This window comes from Buteo buteo, chromosome 21 (genome assembly GCF_964188355.1).
Source record: "Buteo buteo chromosome 21, bButBut1.hap1.1, whole genome shotgun sequence".
Classification (NCBI taxonomy): Eukaryota; Metazoa; Chordata; class Aves; order Accipitriformes; family Accipitridae; genus Buteo; species Buteo buteo.
Genome location: NC_134191.1, coordinates 10,612,173 through 10,633,759, shown reverse-complemented (window position 1 = coordinate 10,633,759; position 21,587 = coordinate 10,612,173). Strand labels below are relative to the sequence as shown.

At 34.8% G+C, this 21,587-nt stretch overlaps 1 protein-coding gene across 2 annotated transcripts in view; it reads right to left on the bottom strand.

Moving 5' to 3' along the window:
* The window catches only part of CFAP20DC (CFAP20 domain containing), an 82,648-nt gene that overhangs the window by 30,985 nt on the left and 30,076 nt on the right, over positions 1–21,587 (bottom strand). For both annotated transcript variants that reach the window (XM_075052899.1, XM_075052900.1), the window contains exons 8-12: positions 16,817–16,953; positions 15,427–15,607; positions 14,724–14,870; positions 9,476–9,807; positions 4,030–4,434 (exon numbers count right to left, since the gene is read on the bottom strand). In XM_075052899.1, coding sequence (XP_074909000.1) covers positions 4,030–4,434; positions 9,476–9,807; positions 14,724–14,870; positions 15,427–15,607; positions 16,817–16,953 — 1,202 coding nt within the window. The remainder of the gene's footprint in view (positions 1–4,029; positions 4,435–9,475; positions 9,808–14,723; positions 14,871–15,426; positions 15,608–16,816; positions 16,954–21,587) is intronic.

The following is a 21,587-nucleotide window of genomic DNA, read 5'->3' as shown; positions in this document are numbered from 1 at the left end:
AAAACAATGAACAGTGTTTCAAAAGAGAAATAAAATAATTACATGCCCACAGCCAACAAAAAACCTCCAGTGTTGTCTCACTGTATTTAACAATATTACATGTCACCACTTCTTTTCTTGAAACTTGTGGGGACCTAGAATACTAGTTTCTTCCTGCAAAACTGCTCCAGCAGATACAAAAAAAGCTTTACATATGTATCTGGTCAGAAAAAGGCCTCATTCAAATAGCTTTTTATACTAATTTTAAAATTATTTGAAATATAATTAATAAAAAATAACAAAAAATATATTTGACTTTATTCTATATAAGTGCTAGGTGAACACACCTTCTAAGATAAACAACCACTGTTTAAAAGGCAATCAGTGGCACTCAAATCTGGCTTCAAATTTGAACATGGCACATGTTCATCGTACAAAAAGAAGTATCAAAGAACTCCAAGGAAAGGCTTCTGGATGGGAAAATTTTATTACTTGCTAATCTGCTAAATCTGCCAAATACTTTCATCTTATATTTTATAGCAATAAAACAAAGTCTAACTCCTGAGTTTCTATACATTGATAACAGGCTTTTTCCTTGCAAAAAAATACTTACAAACAACAAATTACATGTGCAATACATTTACAGCTACAAGTGCAGTGTGGTAATAACGCTATCGTCTAATTTAGTAATCAGCATTTTATCAAGCAAAGGAAAAATAACAGCTCTTCTCTTTCATCTTTTAAAATAAAATATCACAAAACAATTGTAAAATATACCTAACGCTTCAAAAACTTAATTGCAGTCCACCTAGGTAGTCTATATTTAGTTACATTCTACAGGACAAAGTTGATCACCGCATTAAACACTGATAACATCTTTTAGGAAAGCAATCAACATATTTCATTTGTTACAGACAAATAGATTACAGTTATGATTAGTAATAAAAATAGTTGAATTTTAAGTGGAACAATTTTCCAAAACTGAAAAGAATCAGGAAACAAGGGAGGAATACATTTAATTACAAAAATGTGAACAGTTACTGGAAACTAGAAAAAAGAAATTCCTATATATAAAACCAGGAGGGAAAGGGAACGTAAGATGTAAACAAATTTTATTATACCCTTACTGACAGATACATGGATATTAACACAGCTAAGAAACAGAGAATCAGATTATCAGTATCAACTGGGGTTTTCCTATCACTAAAAATTATAGAAACATTATCTTACTTCTTCCCAAATACAAAAGACCACATACATTGCATTCTTCCACATTTTCTATATCAATAGGGGCAATTCTAATGTCTTTTCCAGCTAATAAATACATAAAACATATGCTGCCATTGGTAGGATTTTCTCTGTTTTTCAATTTTTTTCTTTTTATTGTCCAAGACAATAAAGTTTATTAAGATTTATTAAGATTTATTGTATTTTTCATCACCATAAGGTCTCAGCACTGCTTCTGATTTTCAGCTGCATTATTATATTTCATTCCCCTTGCTTCCCCCTAATGTGCTTCCTTCCCAAAGGAAACCAGTCTCCACATCCTTCATGGAAAAGGATGTTCTGTTTTTATCAGGAAAAGGGCAAGGCCTTTACACAACCCAATAACCTATTTGCAGAATACAGGAAGAGATTTCTAGAACACTCAGAGAGACTACCTCACAGGATTATGAGATACATAAACCCCAACCCCTACACCAGTACTAAAAGAGACTTGTTTCCCAAAAAACACTGAAGCACCAGTGGCATGGCAGTATGTGCACTTCCCTACCACAGATACAGAGAAAAGCTGAACATATGCTTTCCTAGACACTGTTCTTTAATGTGATGCCCAGTTTGGACTGCTCTTTCTAGCCCAATGCCCAGATTTCTACATCCACCATTAGCTGCAGTGTGGTCTATCCTCAGCAGCCATAGCAGCTAAAAGCAGATAGGTAGAACTGTTCAGCACAATGACCCTGCCCGAGCAGTAGCAGCCTTGCCCCATGGAAGTAGTTGCTCCTGCTTCCCCTTTCACAGATGCTGTCAAATCAGATAACTAAAATTAACCGTATCAACAAGAAACAGAATTGCTACAGACTAAAATTCCCATAGCAGAATGACAGCACATCCCCCTGACTGGAATGGTGACTGCAGTATCCTATAGCAGATGAGACAAGCTACAAGGACAGAAAACAGAATAATGATGGAAGACGGCCATTTCCTTCATGCAAACAAGGTATGTCATGTTGCAAGACATTACTGTAGGCAAAGTTTTCCAAAGAATACATAACTTCAGAGCCACAAAAAAGAGAAGTGTCTACTCTTTTGGTCCCCAGCAGTGTGCAATACTTAGTTCAAGATACTACTATCCAAAAACCACTCTTAATGCAGTAGTTAGATTCAACATCCCTGGGTAAAAATGACAAAAAAATTGACAAAACAGCAATCCTGGGACTACATACCATAAAACTCCTTGACCTGTAGAAGAGAGAATTGTGGGGGAATGTAGGGTTCGGCGTTCGGAAGATCTCGCGATGTCACGGGAAGTTAGAGGGTTAGTCGCAGCCTTGTGATGTACCTGTAACCCCACCTCCCCTTGTTAGTATAAAAGGAATTAACTGCGCAATAAAAGGGGAAGTTGGCGCTCACACTGTGTGTGTTATCTGTCTCTTTCCCTGGTCCGGGCCGACCAGTGATCTAAGCGTGGCACCTTGATATGTAGCGAATGCTACATGGGAATATGATATACAGCCATCAAATAGTACGTGGTACAGGTAGGAATAATAATTATGAAAAAAAATATTATCCACTGTTTTTTATAACAAACACAAGAATGAGAAAGTACCACGAATGAGACAGTGCATTCAAAACAAACAAGAGAGATAAATATTTTTTCCCACAAATAGCAGTTAAACTCTGAAATTCACTGTCACAAGGCAAAGGCCATATAGATACAAAAAGCAACTACACAAGTTATTTACTACGAAGATAACACCTTTCACTGAAGAAATTGCTAAGTTATGGACTGCTGGAAGGAAGCCTGCAGGGCATGCTGGCGAGGTATTGCTGGATGCTTGCTCTGTCCTTGCCCTGTCTTTTTTCCCTAGCTATCTATGACTGACCGCTGCTGGACAGAAGATGCTGGCTATGTAAGTCTTTGGTCTCATAGGGTATTAGCTGATGTCTGAATAAAGATCTCTGAAGCCTGAGGAAGAAGTTTGGCCTGTTCTACTCTCAGATGCTCAGGAATAAATCTAATCTACTCATAACAAATTTAGAGAAGAGGTCACACGTTAAAAGATATGGATCTGCAGTAATTCTAAGTCCAAAAGAATTCTATCCAAAAACATGGAACACTAACATAGTGATTTGTGATTTACAGAATACACTTGACTCTTAAGCTCCAGTTCCTGATTCAAAGCACAGTTCAAAGCACATCATTATAAGCTGAAAAGACAAGACTTAGCTATCAGGAAATATTTAAGAACATAATTAACTTCAGACAAACTTGTTCTTCGAATCACTGCATGTTTCCATAAGGAGAATCCAGAAGAAAAAACTAGGAATAAACCAACACTTCAGTGAATGTAACAATTCCTTTAGTAGCCTGGCAATTTAGCCTATGACACAGCCTTACTGTTGGCCCTCAATCACATAATTTATTATTTTTCAGGGCTGTTGCAGAGAGATTATGAAGTACCTAGATTAATGCTCTTTCTATGGTCACTCTTTAATACACCAATTCAAAAGTCTGTAAATTTTCTTTTGTAATCTTTAAGACCAAAACTACTAACTCACATACTTCCAAAATGTGAGTTGCTCAATGATACCTCTTTTTACCTATAAACCTCTGTGATTTCTATCTTATTTGGAGTACTGTTTTGTGTGCCACCAAATACTACAAAATCAACTTTCAAGAGACTGAGCTCAGTAAATACTGTTATGATGAAACCAGAATACATCTGGATGAAAGACGTATTATTTCTCACTTTGTGCAAATGGGTCTATCTAATATAGCTTCTCTATACAATCTAATAATTCAGTATCAAAGTAAAAATCACTTACGCAAGTCTGTGTTGTCAGGCATGAATTTTCTCTGGAGATTTTCTTGAGAGACTTTTTACTGACAGATCTTTTTAACTGACCGGACACTCCTTCGTATCTTTCAGATCCATTTGGAATTACTTTAAAGAATTCAGTTTTACTTGCAGTTGGAGAAAGAGAAAGGGTAGGCTTTAAGCTTCCCTGAGAGCTAACAGAATCTGGTTTTCTCACAGTGGAACTCTGTGGTTTTGATAAGATGGTGTCTTCGAGGTTATGTTTGCTGTGTCTCTTATTCTTCCAGTATTCATTTCTCCATGACATACTCTTTAATGGGATCTCTTTAAAAATTGCTGAATCAGATGTTCCTTGCCTGCTGTGGCTGATCTCAAGGTTCTCAGTATCCTGGATGAATTCACTGTTGTCATCCTAAATTTAGGAAACAAAGCAAGAGCGATTCCCTCTCATCATCACACAATACAGTTTTACATAACCTTAACATTTCAAAATGGCTCTTTAATCTCTGCTGCCTAATTCTAAATTTGCAAGGATTCTGAAAACCAGCTGCTCTTCCTGGCAACTACAATGAGTATAGCATAAACATATTCTTACATCTCGAGCAGTGAAAAGTACAAAGTAGAAAGAGGAGGAGAGGGAGACAAGATTACACTTTTCAAAACGTCAGCCCAAATTTAGAATGCTGGTAGCCTCCCAAACCTGTGTGTTACATGATAATCATAATTTCAGTAAAATTTAATACAACTCTAAACCAAAAAGCAAGCAAAAAGTCCATGATAATGATGTCTTTCCACTGAATTATTAATATTCCATATTTTTACATTGCATCTGCAACTTCAACCTAGAAGGACTAACTCCTGCTGAAACTACTTTGCTCACCTCTGGCAATATTCAGTACCATTTGAATATCATTTAAGAATTTTTTAGGTTAGTTTGTTAACCTTATATTCATGCTTCTAACAACATCTCTGCAAAATATTCCATGAATCAAGTGTATGATCCCATCTCAACAACAAACAGGAAGTCTGAACACATGGAAAGAAAAATAATGGGGAAACACATTTAGTGTTAGCTTCAGTGTTCTTATTCTTAAGAAAGAAAGTATGAGAGAGTCTTCATCTTCATCTCATCATGCTGGTCCTCTGCCATATGCTACCACACTACATGTAAGGCAGTATATATTACAAGATTCAATAAGACACTGAAATATCATCTTCAGTATGCGTCTCATAGACAAGGTGCAGTCCTACTGCAAATGAAAGCAATCCAATTTGTTACTGACTTCAGTAAGTCTAGGACTGGATTACATGGAATGAAATGCACATTCAGGAAAAACAATCCCTCAATTTTATTAATGATACACATTTTGGAAGTTTTTAGTTTGATTCCCTCACTTTGTGTTTCCTTGAAAGACAAATCTGTATTTCCCTCTTTTTCATAGACCTTTATTGGTCCTAAATTATCTTAAAATCTGTGCTGGAAACCCATACTAAATTAGGTTAACTTAAGATGGAAGATTACTAGAGAAAACACTATTTTTTCCCCACACATTAGAGATAAATGGATAATGTTGATTTATCGGAAGCTTAAATCCCTCCCACCTTTCCATATCTTTTCAGTCACACATATTAAAATCATGAAATAGTGCTAGAAACATCAATAAAGTTTGCTTGATTAACTATAGTGCAGCATATGTAAACTGAAGATGACAACAATTTTACTCAGGAATGAGCACTTCCACTGATGTACTGTATTCCTTGAAAGAACATGCAGATGGGCAATTCTGGATACATAAAACTGATTGCTCTTGCTGGGCTGTAATTTTAAGAAGATCGTTCCAATGACTCTAGAGGGCCACCTACTAGGAGCAGATGGGATATAGTCCCTTTGTACACCAAGCTTTAATACTGAGGTATCAGAGTGAAATTATCTATCAGCCTTTGTAAGGGTACATTATCTTATTTAATCTTATTTCTTCACTCTTTGAATTGCATAAGGAGAGAAAAATTCTCAGTTTCTTCATTGAAGGCTTCGCTGAGGAACTTGCCTGTTACGCTTAAAACAGCATTTTTGATAGCACTATGTGACAAGTGGTCACACCTGCCACAGTCATACAACTCTTGCAATCAGCAAGAGTTCTTGGTTTTGCTCTGGGTTTGACAGAATCCGTAAATGCTGCCATGACAAGTTTAATTATACAAAGACTCTGACAGAAATTTTAGCTGAAAGCATGGACGTTCATATAATCACAAAATAGTCACTTGGTGGTGAATGATTCCAAGAGAAGAAGCAGTTATTATCCTTTACTGATTATTTGACTCTGATAATTGAATAACAGCATTGAACTATTTCAGTGACTAGTAAGTAACCACTAAAGAGAATTTATAAATACTTGCTGTTTTCAGTTTGCAGACGGAAACATTTCTTCCCCCAAAGCCAAAACTTACATAAACCGTATAATTCTAGCACAGTTATTGTCCATATCTTATGGCTCTCAGCATATGCAACATAGTCAATGTTCACTTGTTTGAAATTTATCCTGATGCATAACCTGCCTCTTACATTTTACAATTAAGTAAATACTTTTTGTAGATAATACTGATTTTCCACAGATTTAATTAAAAAGTACATAATTCTCCTTTGCAGTTCCACTAACTTCAAGTGTAGACTAGGATGAAAGGGATTTAGCCCTTTTAATCATAATTTTTTAATTCATGATGAAGCGACATAGAAAAACCCAAGGAAAACTTTTGAAACTTTTGGACTTTTTACCAGTATGAGATATTTAAACTACAAAGATATGCAAAATATTTTTTTTTTTTAAATTAAAACTAAGTTTTACTTATATTTTCCAGGAGAAAGGCAATTTATGCTCACATGCAATTATTTAAATTGTAGGTTGAGATATTTATCTTATTTGATATAGTTCAAGAGCATGTACATATCCTTGTGTGTTATACACAAACATAATATATTTGAATTTCAAAAGAAAGCTGTATTACAATGATCATGAGAAACAATAATAGTGTGAAAACCTGTAACAATGTAGCTTATTTCAGCATGTAAGATGAATGTATTTTTAAAAAGCACTGCAAGATTCAGCATAACTTAGTCAAATATTTTGTCATGTAAGTGAAGTAGACTGGGAAACATGTTACAGTTGGGCTAAAGAATTTTGGTAATTTTGCAAAGATACCTTAAGCTGTGCTAAAATAGATACTATTAAGTTAGGAGTTTTATGTTCAAAAATAGATACTATTAAGTTAGGAGTTTTATGTTCAGCTATCATGGCTTTTCCAGGATCCTCTTTCCTGTATTTTCAGTGGCTGAAATAAAACTGTTTCCTAGTTTACTTCAGTAATGCAGAGTAGAGCAATGTGAATATTAAATGTGTATCCAGACTATCAGTATAAAGCTGACTTCAAGAAGCAACACAGAATGTCTCTGCACAAGGAAAAGGATGAATATGGGCGAAATATGACTGCTAAGTAATTTGTTGGTTCAGTGACTCCTTTCACATGAAAGAAAGGCTTAACTATGAATTACTAATGTAGTACTTGGACTGAGAAAAAAAACTCTTGATAATTTGTTAGCATGCTGTATATTTGTTTAAGGTAATTATCTTCTAGCTTTGTAAGTCTAGTGCATCTCCAGCTGCAGTGCCGATACTATTTAATGCAGTTTGCATCCAATGATAATGAATGAAACAAAGGCTGTTCCCTAGCACACCTCTGGCACATTGTCAAAGAAAAGTTTTGAATTTATATAATACCTTAAATCTTTTTAAAGAAGATAGGGATCCTCTACCAGTCTCTTTTGCATCAACCCTCTAGAATGACCATTAATGTTGTCCCCCAATGTTGTTCTTGTGCTGTAAAAGCAGGAGTACTTGGCTACTGCTTTCTCTTTGTGTGCTTGGCACTGGATCTCTGGGATAGGATGATGACATGGAAGGTTAGCTATCTCTTCAATAAAGACTTAAGCACCAGCAAAGTTTAATAATTAATTTAGCTTTTGATTAATTTATATAAATTTGTCTTGCTTTATAGTTCATACGTTAAAGGATGCCATATGCACTGTGTTTTTTAAGACACTTTATTTTTGCTCACTTACCATAGCACAGCCTTTACTGTTTGGTGCCTCTTCAGAAATGTTCATTTGTCATTTTTACACTGCTTTGGAGACACATCTTTACGAAGGACTTTAATACCACCCCCCCCTCCCCCCCCAAAAAAAAAAAAAGGCAGCAATCAAATTTGAAACTACTGAAGTTGAGTAAATGACACTGCTGGAAAGCTTCCATAATTCTTAGGTTATGGAAATATTTCCTTAACCTAACTTCTACAGTAATCTCTCTGGCTTTTCATAAGCATAATAGACAAACAAATTCTTTGAAATCCAAACAGTTCTGTTTCTTCAGAATGGTATCCCATATAGCACTGCTCATGAACTATTCATTTGCTTGACTAAACTCACTTAATTCTGAAATTCTGGAACTTTGTTTGAAATAACAAAGTCTTATGGGTTAAGTTAATAAATAATACGCTGCCCCAGATAATGGGAAAATGCCCACAACTACAGAAAAAAACCCAAGAAAATAATTATTTCTCATAATTAGCATCAGCAATTTGGTTTCTCAGAAATACAGAATATAGAGCAGTTAAGTTCAATCCATCTTGCTATATGTAACTTGGTTGCGTTTTATTTCTCAGCTATGAGCAACAGATTAAAATGCTAAGAAACAGATTTTATAATTAAAAATGAAATACACTATAATGTTCATAAAGGCAGAAACTTCAGCAGTTACTGTAATCACACAATGCGACTATTCAGTGCATTGACAATTTGGTGAATTTCTGTATTGTACCAGCTGATACATTTATTAAAAAAAATATTTCTTTTCTTTCATTAATTTTACTGCTGAAAGATTTCCACATTGCAAAAGAATTAAAGTTGGTGACGCTGACACAGCTCAGACAGGATATAAAGCAGAAATACCAATCAAGTGACATTAAAAAGCTGAAATTTCTTAATTCACTTTCAACAATGTTTATGAGCAAAAGAGTCCCTGCTTACAGTTTTAGGCACAATGAAGCCTTATTTACTGCACTCTTGCTCAACAATAACGGACTTAGATCTCGCTCAAATCTATGCTGCAGGCTTTCCTAAAATCTTTTTTGTTGTAATGGTGCACAATATTCACATGTATCTGTTAGCATAGGGGTTAAAGTAGAGTTAGGTTTCTTTTGTCCACTTGTTATAGAGGATATACCTGCATTTTCACTCCTGTATCCAGTTAGACACAGCAACCTGACAAAGACAAATCTACCTCTGTAGGTGTATGGGGAAAAGATGATTCATCCTCTCTGTCTAGCTCGAAGACAGAATCTCATCTTAGGAGTTTTAGGATGAAGACTACTTTATCAAGAATTACATGTACAAAGTGGCCTACCTCTTCACTGCTGTCAGTTCCTTGAAAGTCATCTTCAATTTCAGTTTTCCCATGTACTCCGTTACTGTCTTGCTTCAAATCCAAAGGGAAAATGCAATATTCTGGTGACATATTTGGAGACTTCCCATGAGGAGCTGATCGAGGTCTTGATGAAAATGTGAAAATCTCTTTATTATTCACTTGGTGATCACCTGTTTCATTGCTGTGATGTTCAACGGAGACATTCTGTGGTGAGGTTAAATTATGGCAGGCTGAATCTTCAGTAGCTACGCACTGCTCACACCTATCCAATTGAACACTCTCAGTGAAACTTTCTGGAAACACCCATTCATCTGAAATGTACAACGTTTATTTTAATGCCAAATATGTAAGTTGTATGTTACCCTGATCACTCTCATTTTCTCTGGAAGTTATACAGCAAAATAAGTTTTTCTAATACAGAAACATTCTGCTTATCAGATTTATACAGTTGGAAGAGTGACGAGGATGCAACAAAGAAGATCAGGCTGCTTTCTAAATGAGGCAAGGTTAATCAAAACGTTTCCAGATCACAGCTCAAAAAATCTGCAGGCTATGATATATGACGTGCAAGCCTGCAATTTGAAAATCTGAAACTATTTAGCTGTTAAGATTTGAAACCGTTCAACTGAATTTAATTCTAGGAAAACATAATTTTATTAAATTTGGCTATTGATCTTTTTCTATAGGCATTTTTTGTGGCTGACATTTAAAAAAAAATAATCACACATAGTTGGTGGAAAGTTCATAGTATTACAATCTGCTGCTTCTTTATTGCTGAAATTCTACATTTTCTTTTATGTCCAGAACTTATGGCTTAAATCTCAATTTCAAACTACAGCTCTGATGAAAAATAGTGTGACATGAAAAATGTATGAAGATATCTGTTTCACCAAGTTTCCCCGAATACAGGCAGTACTAATCTGCCAATTTTAAAACAAACAATAAACTACAGAAATGGATTTAAAGATTGAGTGCACCAGATAAACATGAAAAGGCCATTTTTATAGACTTATTGTTAACTTATATTTTACTGTTAGGAATGATGGTATAGAAAAAAAATGTCAATTTGATTGATTAAAACCAATCTCAAATAGCATCTGAGAAAAGGAGAATTGCTCAAGTATGCAATACTCCCTTATCTTCATTAAAGGTAGTGTGGTGTGGATTATTCACTAGATCTTGAAACTTTCTGGCTCCATAAAACAAAGTTACCAGCAACCACATTAAAAAAGCCTCAATAAAAAAATACTAAAACCGTAATAATAAAGTAGTACTGCAATAATAAAATGCTTGCCATCACAGAAGACAGTAAGTTTACTATGGTATTCTACTCTTTTTAGTTTTGTTAGAGATAGTTACCACTTCAGGCAGATTCAGCAGCTTTGGGGGTGGGCGGGGGGGGGGGGCGGGGCGCGGAAGTCCAAACCACCACAAATGAAGGCAAAAGAAAGAAGAATAAGATGCCAGGAGAAACAGTTGTCTCCTTACTGGGTTGCTGTGATTTTTCCAGTTTACCAAAGATAGCTAAAGCTACCAAACTCCAGTTAATATCCTAAATATTAGTTTGTACTAGGAACCAGTGAAGACTAGGGACTTAACACACCTTGTATGCTCATGGCTTGCACCTACTTGTTCCAGTAGAGACTATTTTTCAATTTCTACATGAAGACCATCTATAGTCAGAAACCCCAAGGCTTTTCAAGTAAACTCTTTTTATATTAGATAATCATCCTGGTTTAAAACAATCTAGTAGATCATTGTCTATTGTACATAAAAAAGTCTATTTTGTAAATATATAGAAATCTCACCTTGCTTTTAATTAATAAAAGACTTGAAAGATGAACATGTAAGTAATGCCTTTTATTTTACAAATACTTTGGACTAGTTTTTTCAAGAGCCTCAAGAAATGAGTGAGACTATCCAAAACTTCATTTGTGTAAACTCAATGACCTTTTGTTCTGATCAATAACTACAAGTGTTTCGAAGGGGGATACTAGAGCAGAATTCTCCTGTCTTTGGTCACTCAAGATGGTGTCACGCCCCTCTAACAACTTATTTTTCTTAGGCAATTGGAAATACACGTGAAAGGTTGTACACAAATAAAACAACTGAAATAGTAAGAGAAAACACAATATTAATCATGAACTCCCATTTCACAGTTTTTATGCTTTCACTATATTTTATTATCTATATAAGCTGCTTTTTTAAGTAGTCATTTCCCCTATAAAAATGAAATGAAAGATGGATCTTCTCATTAACTTTTCACATGAAGCTGAACACAGTATTAGAATGCTTGAGAACAAAAGACTCAGGAACTTTTTTTCCCAACTGATTTTGTGACCTAGCATGACTAAAAAACTCTCTTGCACTAAATCAGTATTTTAAAGCACTCCATCATTTGTCCAATAGGAATCTGGCCCACCAGGCCCGAAATTTTTTTGAATGTCTTTGGCCCTGGAGATGCTGCCACATCTGCAACTCCAGAAAGCACTATGCAGAAATGCCACAAAAATGTTACTTATCCCCAAACTTCAATTCGCTGGACAACTCTCCTGTATGTAAAAGGATCTTTCCCCCAGCTATTCTGGATGCTAAGTCTAAAATGCTCTTAACTCTTTTTCCTAAGGCAATGATATTAGAATTTTCAACTTGCTGCATTTTTCAAAACAAAAAGTATCTTCAAAACTTACCTAGCTAAGAAAACTTTTGGATTTTTTTTCAGTTTTTGCTAATCTCAGCACTCTGCAGTCTTCTGACCAGTTCAGCACCCACCCTTCCACTATTTCATCTCTACATGTTTTACTAGGTTTCAATGGCAGGGGCTTGACTAAGACCAAGATGTATAACATATACTTCTTTAGTATTCAGAAGGTCTTTTCCCCCATCATGAAATTAGATCTGACATGTATAATGCTGTCTTTGCAGTTTTCAAATATGCACTAATAGCTCAGACCACTGTAACAAGCCCTCTACGGTATGGTTATACATTTAGTGTACAACCTACTTCACAAGAATCTGCTAATTTTTACGCACAAAGGACTGTGAATGAGTAGAGAGGAGTGGCTTTATTTTTATTATGGCCTAGTGACTTAATAATAACCAGCTTCTCTAACTGCAGTCTCACCTGTTCTATTCTCATTCTAGAATGACTTGTAATGCAGTTGTTGCTGTTTAATTTACAGAGGTCATTGCAGATAAAATTTTATAATGAATTCTGAAGCAAAAAAAGGTGTTAAACCACTTGGGTTTTGAGATTTTAAGTCAATTTTGAATGAAGTATCAAAATATGAAAAAGATATCTTAAGTCACAGTTTTTGTCAAGTGTTTAAAGAAGCAGCAATTAGGAGCTTAAATTCCTGACTCCTACTCCTGGCTCTGTCAGAGACATCCAAAAACTTCTTACACATCACTTTACTCACCATTGTGAGTAAGGCAATGTCTTTACCCAGATCAAAAGTACTTCAGAAATAAAGAACTACTTTAAAAGATTTAGTGTCTGTATAATATTTAGTCTGAATATTCTGCTTTTTTAGTCTAACCTTCTCTGTAAAGAACAACATTAGTTTCCAGAGATAATGTTGAAATATACTTCGGTTAGTCATAAGATAAACACAAATATTAGTTTGTATACCACAGTACTTATTCTTAATGAAGTATGCAGAGGGAAGACAGAAAAGTCTGTAAGGCTTTAAGATGACATTTTACGCTGGCTATGGAGTTCAGCAACTTCTGTAACCTGTAGTCAGTGTAGCATTTTGTTAACAGTCTACAAGCGAAAGATATGGGGTGTTTTGGACCAAACCAAATCCCATTATCTCTCCACCACAAACTACACTGGAATTTCTTTTTAACTCGGTATTTTCATGTCAATTGTAATGAACAATTTGGAGTATCTTCGTAGCAAAATATGCAAACTACTATGTAATCACAACATTACAGCAAACAAGATAAATGCAAGTATGATCACCTAAACATCTAATTAGTTCTTCTACACAGTCAGACTTATGCTAAAGCTTCTAATTGCAGCCTAACATTTTAATGAAGGTTTCAGCATTGCATAAGTAAGACTGGCAATCTATAAACAATGCTCACTCGTTTTATTTTTTCCCTTGCTTAAAAACAATTTACCTTGGTAAAGGTACTGCATACCTGCTACAGAAGACATGTTAGGGCATTTAGACATGCCTGTCTACTGCCTTAAGTCTCTGTCTTTTCATATCACTCATATTTACATAAATTAACAAGTGATGATTAATTTTTCTTAAATTCTAGCACTAGATAGAGGTCCTGATGTTCTAGATGAAGAATATGTAAGACAATGATTCCTGCCTCAGGATCCTCACAATTCAGGTAAAGAGGAAGTAGTTTAAAAATTCTCCAGAAGGCTCTACTTGCCTAAGCATCTTGCATCTGTTTCAGTCAAATTATAAAACCCATAATAGCAATTATGGATTACTGACATTGTCATAGTATATAATCGCTTCTAAACATCCCAAAGATTAAACAAAATGGAAACAACTCAGTGTGAAGGAAAATTTCTTTGGTCAATTTTGAGCAGATCTGAGTAGTCTGCCCACTTTACAAGTTTGTGGCTATGCCTTTTAATAGAAAGTAACACTAGTTTTTTTTACAGAGACAAGGACTATTTTTGCCACAATAATGTACTTTCCAGACACATGCAAAGCAAGTTGATTGACACTGTATGACAAAAAATATCCACACCTTTTGGCAGATAGGTGTGAAAGGGAAAAAAACACAAGCTGAGGTGTCTTTCTGTGAATAAGGGAGGGGGGGGGGAGTAAATTCACCACTGAACTTTAAAAACAAAACCAAAAAACCTGATGTTACATGGGTACCATAATTAATATCCTAAACTCTTATCTGGTACAAGTAAAATTTCTCATACATTCGATGTTTGGAGTCTTTAGTGTTAAATTTAATAGGGATTTAAAGAATAAATTATTTTTAGTTCTTTCCCTTTAATCATGAGAGCATGGAATTTTCCTTTTTTTATTCATTCACTGCTCTGGTACTCTGCTTAATCCTGCAAATCTTTATCAATGCTGAAAAGCAATTCTGTTGCGGGGTGTTTGATTTCCATAATCCCCCACAACACAGGCATTTACATTTTATGTGAACTGCTTTTGGGTCCTTTGAAATTTACAACAGATAGTCCCCCAAGCCAAACACAACTGAGATGTAAAATAACATAAAAGGAGCACTATACCGCTGGTTATCTCCCATGTGTTTTTGGCTGCATTTTTTAGAGATAATCTTCTATGACTGTTCTTGTCTGCTAACGGTCCTTGTGGTGAGGCGAGCTGAAAATCTGCTCTTCCACTCTCAGAGGTTTTCTGAGTCTGAATTGCAGGGTCTGAAATACAACCCAGAAGCTTATGAAATGCCTGTGAACACTCATATTGTGTACTTTTGTTACTTGAGGCATGGAAAAACAGCATACAGAGCATTGTCCTGGGATACAAACATCTTCCAAACGGCTCAGGAATCTTGTAGGGCAGCAGGAATATGACAGTCACAAGAAAGTAAAAATTTAACACTAGGTATGAAAAAAGGGCAAACCACAGAAGTTATAAAAAAAGGCTTGCAGAAGTCTGCAAAATAATCAAGAACCACTGCAGTAGCCCAGTTATACACACAGCACGAGGGAAAGTGAAATACATGTATAACCTGGGGCTACTGCCAGCAGGTGGTGATCCCTGGCTCAAACACAACATGAATACCTGCAGAGAGAATGAGCATTTATTCAAGCTCATACAGGAGAATAAGCCATGATTCAATAGAAATGTCTTCAGTAATTAACAAGGTAGATAAAGGATTAGAAAAACAGAGAATTAAGTCTTACATACTGAAATCAGAATCATGCAAAAATTTTGGCGGTTTGTGAACTCTGCATATTCTTTTGCTCTTACCATTTTGACATAGATCTTTAGTTGCTTGGGGAGTATTTCTTCTGCCTCCTTGATCTAAAGAATCACTGCATGGTGAGAATGATAGCTCCAATCTCTCAACGTCTTGTACGGATTCAGTTCCCTTTCCTGAACTTTGAAGTCGCCATGATCTATTACTTTTGCTACCCCAGGCCTTTGTTACCTTGAAAGACATTATTTTCTTAGTGAAAGACAAAAACATAACAGCTTTCAAAATACTCAAAGGTAAATGCACATTTTGAATTAAGCTTATTTTACAAATAAATGTTTCCAAATATTTTTTTAAAGTATTATCTTTTCAGGAAACTTTATGGTAGGTACAGTTCTGTGGGGTATCTTCAGTCTTCATGGTCTAGTAACAGGCAGGGTTTATTTCACTGAGTGAAAGGGAAACAAGGCAAAGAAAAGGAAAAAAAAAATTAAAATTCACTATCTGGATAAAAAGACAGTAAAACTTGTGGCTATTCTAGACCTCAGAAGGAGTCCTTTCTTCTTTGGATAAAGGAATCTCATTTTACATCTTAGCTTTCAATTGACTTCCTACAGAAGAGCCTACTTCCTTTGGCTGGGTCCTTTATTCACAGTGTTAAACTGGAAATTGTAGTCCCAACCAGATTCCTAAAATACATATGTTTGCTAGCAGAGTGAGACCAGCTATTTTCCCTGGCATTGTAACTGACAGCATCACATGAGCTACTGTATGGCTGACTATCATCCACTTAGAGCATACCAAAACGCAGAGTTTCTGCTATGCATCGTAGCTTTCATCATAAGGAAAAAATATTTACACACCAAACACACAAATTTCAATAGCCTAGAACAAAAAATTCAGAAAAATAAGAATCATAAGAAATCAGAGTAATTTCAGTAGGAAGAGACCTCTGTAGGCCTAATGCTGATATTAGATCAGCCTGTTCCAGTCAAGTTTTGTTATCTTTGAAAGTTTTGAAATTCCACAAACTCCCTGTGACCCTGTTCCAGTACTGAACACTTTATCATTATACTCAGTCAGAGCTTCCCTGCAATTCAGGCCTGCTGTCTCTTGCCCTTTCACTGCACCTCTTTGAAGAATCTGGGCCTGTCTTCTCTACAGCCCTGCATTAGCTGAAAATAGCAAATAGATTCTCCCTTCACCTTCTCTTCTGTGGGCTGAACAAACCCATGTCATGTGCTGTAGCCACCCAAGCATTTTACTTGTGCCCCACCAGATGTTACAGTCTCTCTCACACTGGGTGTCCACAACCAAACATAGTACTCCAGATATAGCCTCACATCATCCTTGAAAAAAACCTTTAATGTGACTCCTCTACTTGTTAATTTCCTCCTTTACAGAAGTGCCAGCATTTTTTTTTTGTAATTTAAGCCTTCTTACCTCTCCAGATACCCTTGCACTGACTCTTCTGTTTGAAGATGGAGGTGGCCCAAGGATCTTTGATCCAAATGCAATATGTGATACATGCTGAGTTTTAGTGCTGCGTATATTGCCTTGTCCTCTATTAAGCAAGCTACCTAAGATAAGAAAAATAATATTTAAAAAAAATTACAGTACTTACAAAGAATGAATTTTAATACTTTTTTCAAATCAACTGAAATAAAAGAATTATGAATACTAAACATACATAAAAATTATGTTCCTTTATAGCAAAATCCCTAGAAATATGTAGGAACAGCAAATACACATTTTATAAAAGTGTGTCAACACACAAGCAATAAACTTTTGGTATATTATATAGACATTATTTCTAATCTCCTCGCTTTAAATATTTATTTAAAAAGGGGCTATTTATAAACAAACAAAAAAATTGGTTTGCGTGATTTCTTTAGAACTTCAATGAAAACGTAACTTCTGATAGGAAGAAAAAACAACTCTAATTAATAAATAACAAAATAAATAATAACAGAAGAAAACTGAGGCAAGACTGTCAAGGTATCACTCACAGCTCAGAGAACTATTTACCTGTAGCTTGCTTTTTGAAATTACTGAAACTACTGTATTACCAGGGCTGAGCCCTAATATTGCAAACATACTCTATTCCTGTTAAAATGTTCTACCCCTTTCATTATTTACTTTTTTACTGTTTAAAATTTAGCTATATTACTATAATTCTTTTCAAGCACAGAAAATGCCAACCAGTTTGCAAGACAAACAAAAAGTAAACATGGAATGCAGGCAAATGTTCTGAAAAACAATTAAAAGGGAAGGAAAGTAAAATGGCTATGTATTAATTTTATCACCAGTGTTGTAGAACTGCATGTAATATCTATTTTCCTTTTTTTTTAATCCTCCAATAATTGCCAGAGCTGATAAAGGGTATCTTCGCATTAATTTATAGTTAAAATTTACAATGTCTGAAGACTTTCTTGCTACAACTTCAGTGTTAAACTGCTATCTCACTTCAGAGATCTGACACCTTCATAAAGCAATAAAGTAGAAACAAAACATTTTGTCGATTCTTCTAAGCATTTTTCATAGAATTATTTAACCTTATTTCAAGATCGGCTTTACTTACAGTGTCATCAAGGAACTGAAAAAAAGATCATGCATTAGCCACCAAATATCATTATTTACTGTACTAATAAGCACAAAAGAAGCCACTTTCTGCCACTGCCTTCTTCCCTTTTTACTGACGTGACATTTGGTTGCTGCTAACAGCTGCCATTTCACAAAATTAGATGACCTGTCTTGGTTTAACATCAATTTCTTTAATTTGCTGACTACCTTGGGATGTTGTTAACTCCAATTATAAAAGCTGATTTGCATGAAAATCTCTCTTTATGAACAAATTAATTGACTGCAATTAATTACCTACATCTACACATAACAGTGTGTTGATGGCATAATGAAATAATATGTGTAATTAAAAGTGGATGATACTAAAAATAATTTGGGCTTTTGATTATCAAATAAACAAAAAGTTTAGAAGATAAAAAGAACATTTTCCAATTAAAATGTATTTCAACATACCAAAGCTTCCATTTTCAAGAAGGCCAACTTCTGAAATTTGAAAAGCATGTCTGGAAGAACACATGCTATGTTCATAAAATGGGGTTAAAAATCAAGATTAAACCTTAAACTGAAGGCATTTCATTTTCCTGCAGGTCAGGGATGTTATCATTAATTATTTTACTATATATACCTAAGGGCTATATATCCTTGCAGTCTGGATGGTAAAACCTGAGTCTTGTTTTAAATGAACATTCATTTTTCTGTTTAGATACATCATTCACACTATTGTACTCATTTAAGTCTTACAGTCCCTCATATTTTGACAATCCAGCCAAGAAATATTGATTTTTGAATACAGTCACTGAGAAACTGAATTCCAGAGTTTCCTCTGCTATTTCAAAAGCAAACTTACAATCACACTTCACAACAGAACTTTGGCTTGACTACTTGCAGGGCAATAACACTCTAAAAATATTATTTTCCCTTTAATATTACAGAAATGGTACTTGCATGTAAAAAAAGGTGAATGTAATTTAAGTAAATTTATGAAGGGTCTTACTCTAAGCAAAAATTTAAACCCCCTCCTATTCATTTCAGCTGCTATAGGACAAAGACTGCCTTTACTAATGAGGTATATCAAGAAAGAGCAAAAGTTAACAACTTGAAAAAGCATTAGCATGGTAGCTTAGTGCAGATAAAATCTTTATGAGTTGTTTTTTTCATATTCTGGTAAAAGCAGAGGAAAAATATCTTTAAAAGTATTTTCTTAAACCTTTCATATTCTCAAAGTTGTTCTCATAGAAATACTTGTTTCAAACTTTATTTTTCTTTAGAGTTTCATGTGATGCTACACCTTAAATACTATTGTTGGCTGTAACAGTCTTCTCTTTTATAGTATTAAACTTCACCAGTAGTTACCATTCCCTTTATCTTATTCCTTTGGTCAATACTTTGCACATGCGTTTCCAAAGCATTTTAACAGAAATGGTGGAAATGATTATTCACTGAATTCAAACACTAAAGATGAGAATCCTCCAGTCTGAGAATGTACTAAAAACAGTGGAATAAAAATGCATCTTCCTTACCTACAGCACCACTTCTAACATTGCCTACACAATAAAGATGTATTGGAAATGGATTCTTTATCTAATTTGCTTGTTCAGACCCACTTCTAAGCTACTTCAGACCTACTTCCTTCTCAAAAGACGTTCTACTACCCTTTTTTAGTATGATGAATCAATGACTCATAAAAGGTGGTACAGAGTAAGGGGAAAATGAAAAACTTTAAGACATTGCAATTATTATATGGGCCAAATTAAAGGCTTCGTCTTCTGTCTCATACAGAAGCCAACAATAGTATAACAAAAGAGTAAAGAGGGTGCCTGTATAGAGAGATTTCACCTGTGTAAAATATGGGGTTTTTCCTACATTGATTTATTTCCTTATCGGAAATGTAGCTGATGTCTTCAAAACTCAACTACTGATTTAAAAAACCTGATTTTGTCAACCACAAAAAAACCTGTCAATAGCTGAAAATTTTATTCTATTCTTTACATAGTTACCTTAAGACCACTACTGTTTATGAATAATTTTACAACTACAGAGTTCCACTAACGAACACAATCTATGTCTCTTATTCTCACAATCTATGTCTCTTATTCTATTGCTGTTAATTAATGATGATCTTTCTCATTACAAAATTGTTTTAGAGATACTCATTGTTTTGAATCAAAACATTAAAGACTGTAAAGACATTTACCTTAGTGACTTTTTGCTATTGACTTTAGTGCAGGTAAGAAGCAACACACAGTTTTAAAGCAAAATAGCAGCTTTAATAAAAAGCAGTCAATTGTCTGACCCAAGTCTATTTAAGCAATTTCACATTCAAATCTTGGCATTTGCTTCTGCAGTTCAGTTTCTACTGATTCTTGGCTTACAAATCTTACGCAGAAAGACATACCAATTTAAATATAAAAACACAGGAAGTGCTATTCTACAATAATCTGTCTAGCATCCAGTTTCAAAGAATGGCCAAAACCAAATGCTTCAGAACTGGCACAATGTAATTTCAGTAGGGATTTATGAAATAATCTGCCTTCAACACAGTTCTTAGAGTAAGGCTGGAAAAACCTAGAAGTAGAAGATTAAATTTTCCCTTCACATTTTTATGGATGCTAAATACGACATGGATATTACTCTTACCCATATAAATGGCCAACTGATTTTGGAATCATACAAATTTCTTTACTTCACCAGCTTATTATAGCAGTAGATTCCATATTTTAATCATATTCTGTGTAACATGGTATTTTCTTTTATCAGGTTTTAATTTTCAACTACATCATCACATCAAATGATGTATTGTTTTTGTGCCATGAGATAGGAAAAGCAGCTTTTACTGAACTTTCTTTGCATCACTAGTTACTTTATAAACTCCCTTAAGCCAATTAGTAAGGTTTTCAGCATATCTTCACGAGAGTTTTTCATTCATGCTGGTTCCCTCTGAATCACTTCTCTGTCTGTAAAATCTTTTCTGAGATGGTTTAACTGATAATGTATAAAGTATTTCAGATAATAATGCAAAATTGATTTATTTAAAGGTTTGATACACATGAAACAGAAAAGGTATTTGAACTTTCTGCTACCCAGTACCTTATTTTTTTAAAAAATGTAGCTACATATGAATCTGAGAATTCCACTGAGCTGAATCTATGGTGACGATAACCTTCCTTCCTTGAGTCATTTAATTTTGACACTTTAAAGCTTAACTGTAGTTAACATTTCTCCCCAATGTACAATCCTTTGCTTGTATCAAAGCTAGATCTTACATGGTATCATGTTACACATTTACCTAGGACAGCAGTCCCTAGCTCATAATTTTGCAACACAGTGGCCACAAGAAATAAAACCAGTAAACTGGAACTTTCTTTAGCAAAATACATTTCCTGCACATTACCTGCTCTGCAGTGTTTTTCCTGAAAAAGTACATATGGGATTGCCCATCTTACAAGTTTAAAACTCTCTGAAGTCCCACTTTTTACTGACCTAGTGTCTGTATCATATGAAAATTTTGCTCCCATATTATTAATTTCTCTTTTGAGATAATTCATAACTCTAATAAACAATACAGAGCCTAGAACAAAAAAAACTTCTGAGGCCTCCTGCTGTTAGCCTTCAGTTATAACAAAAATTTAAA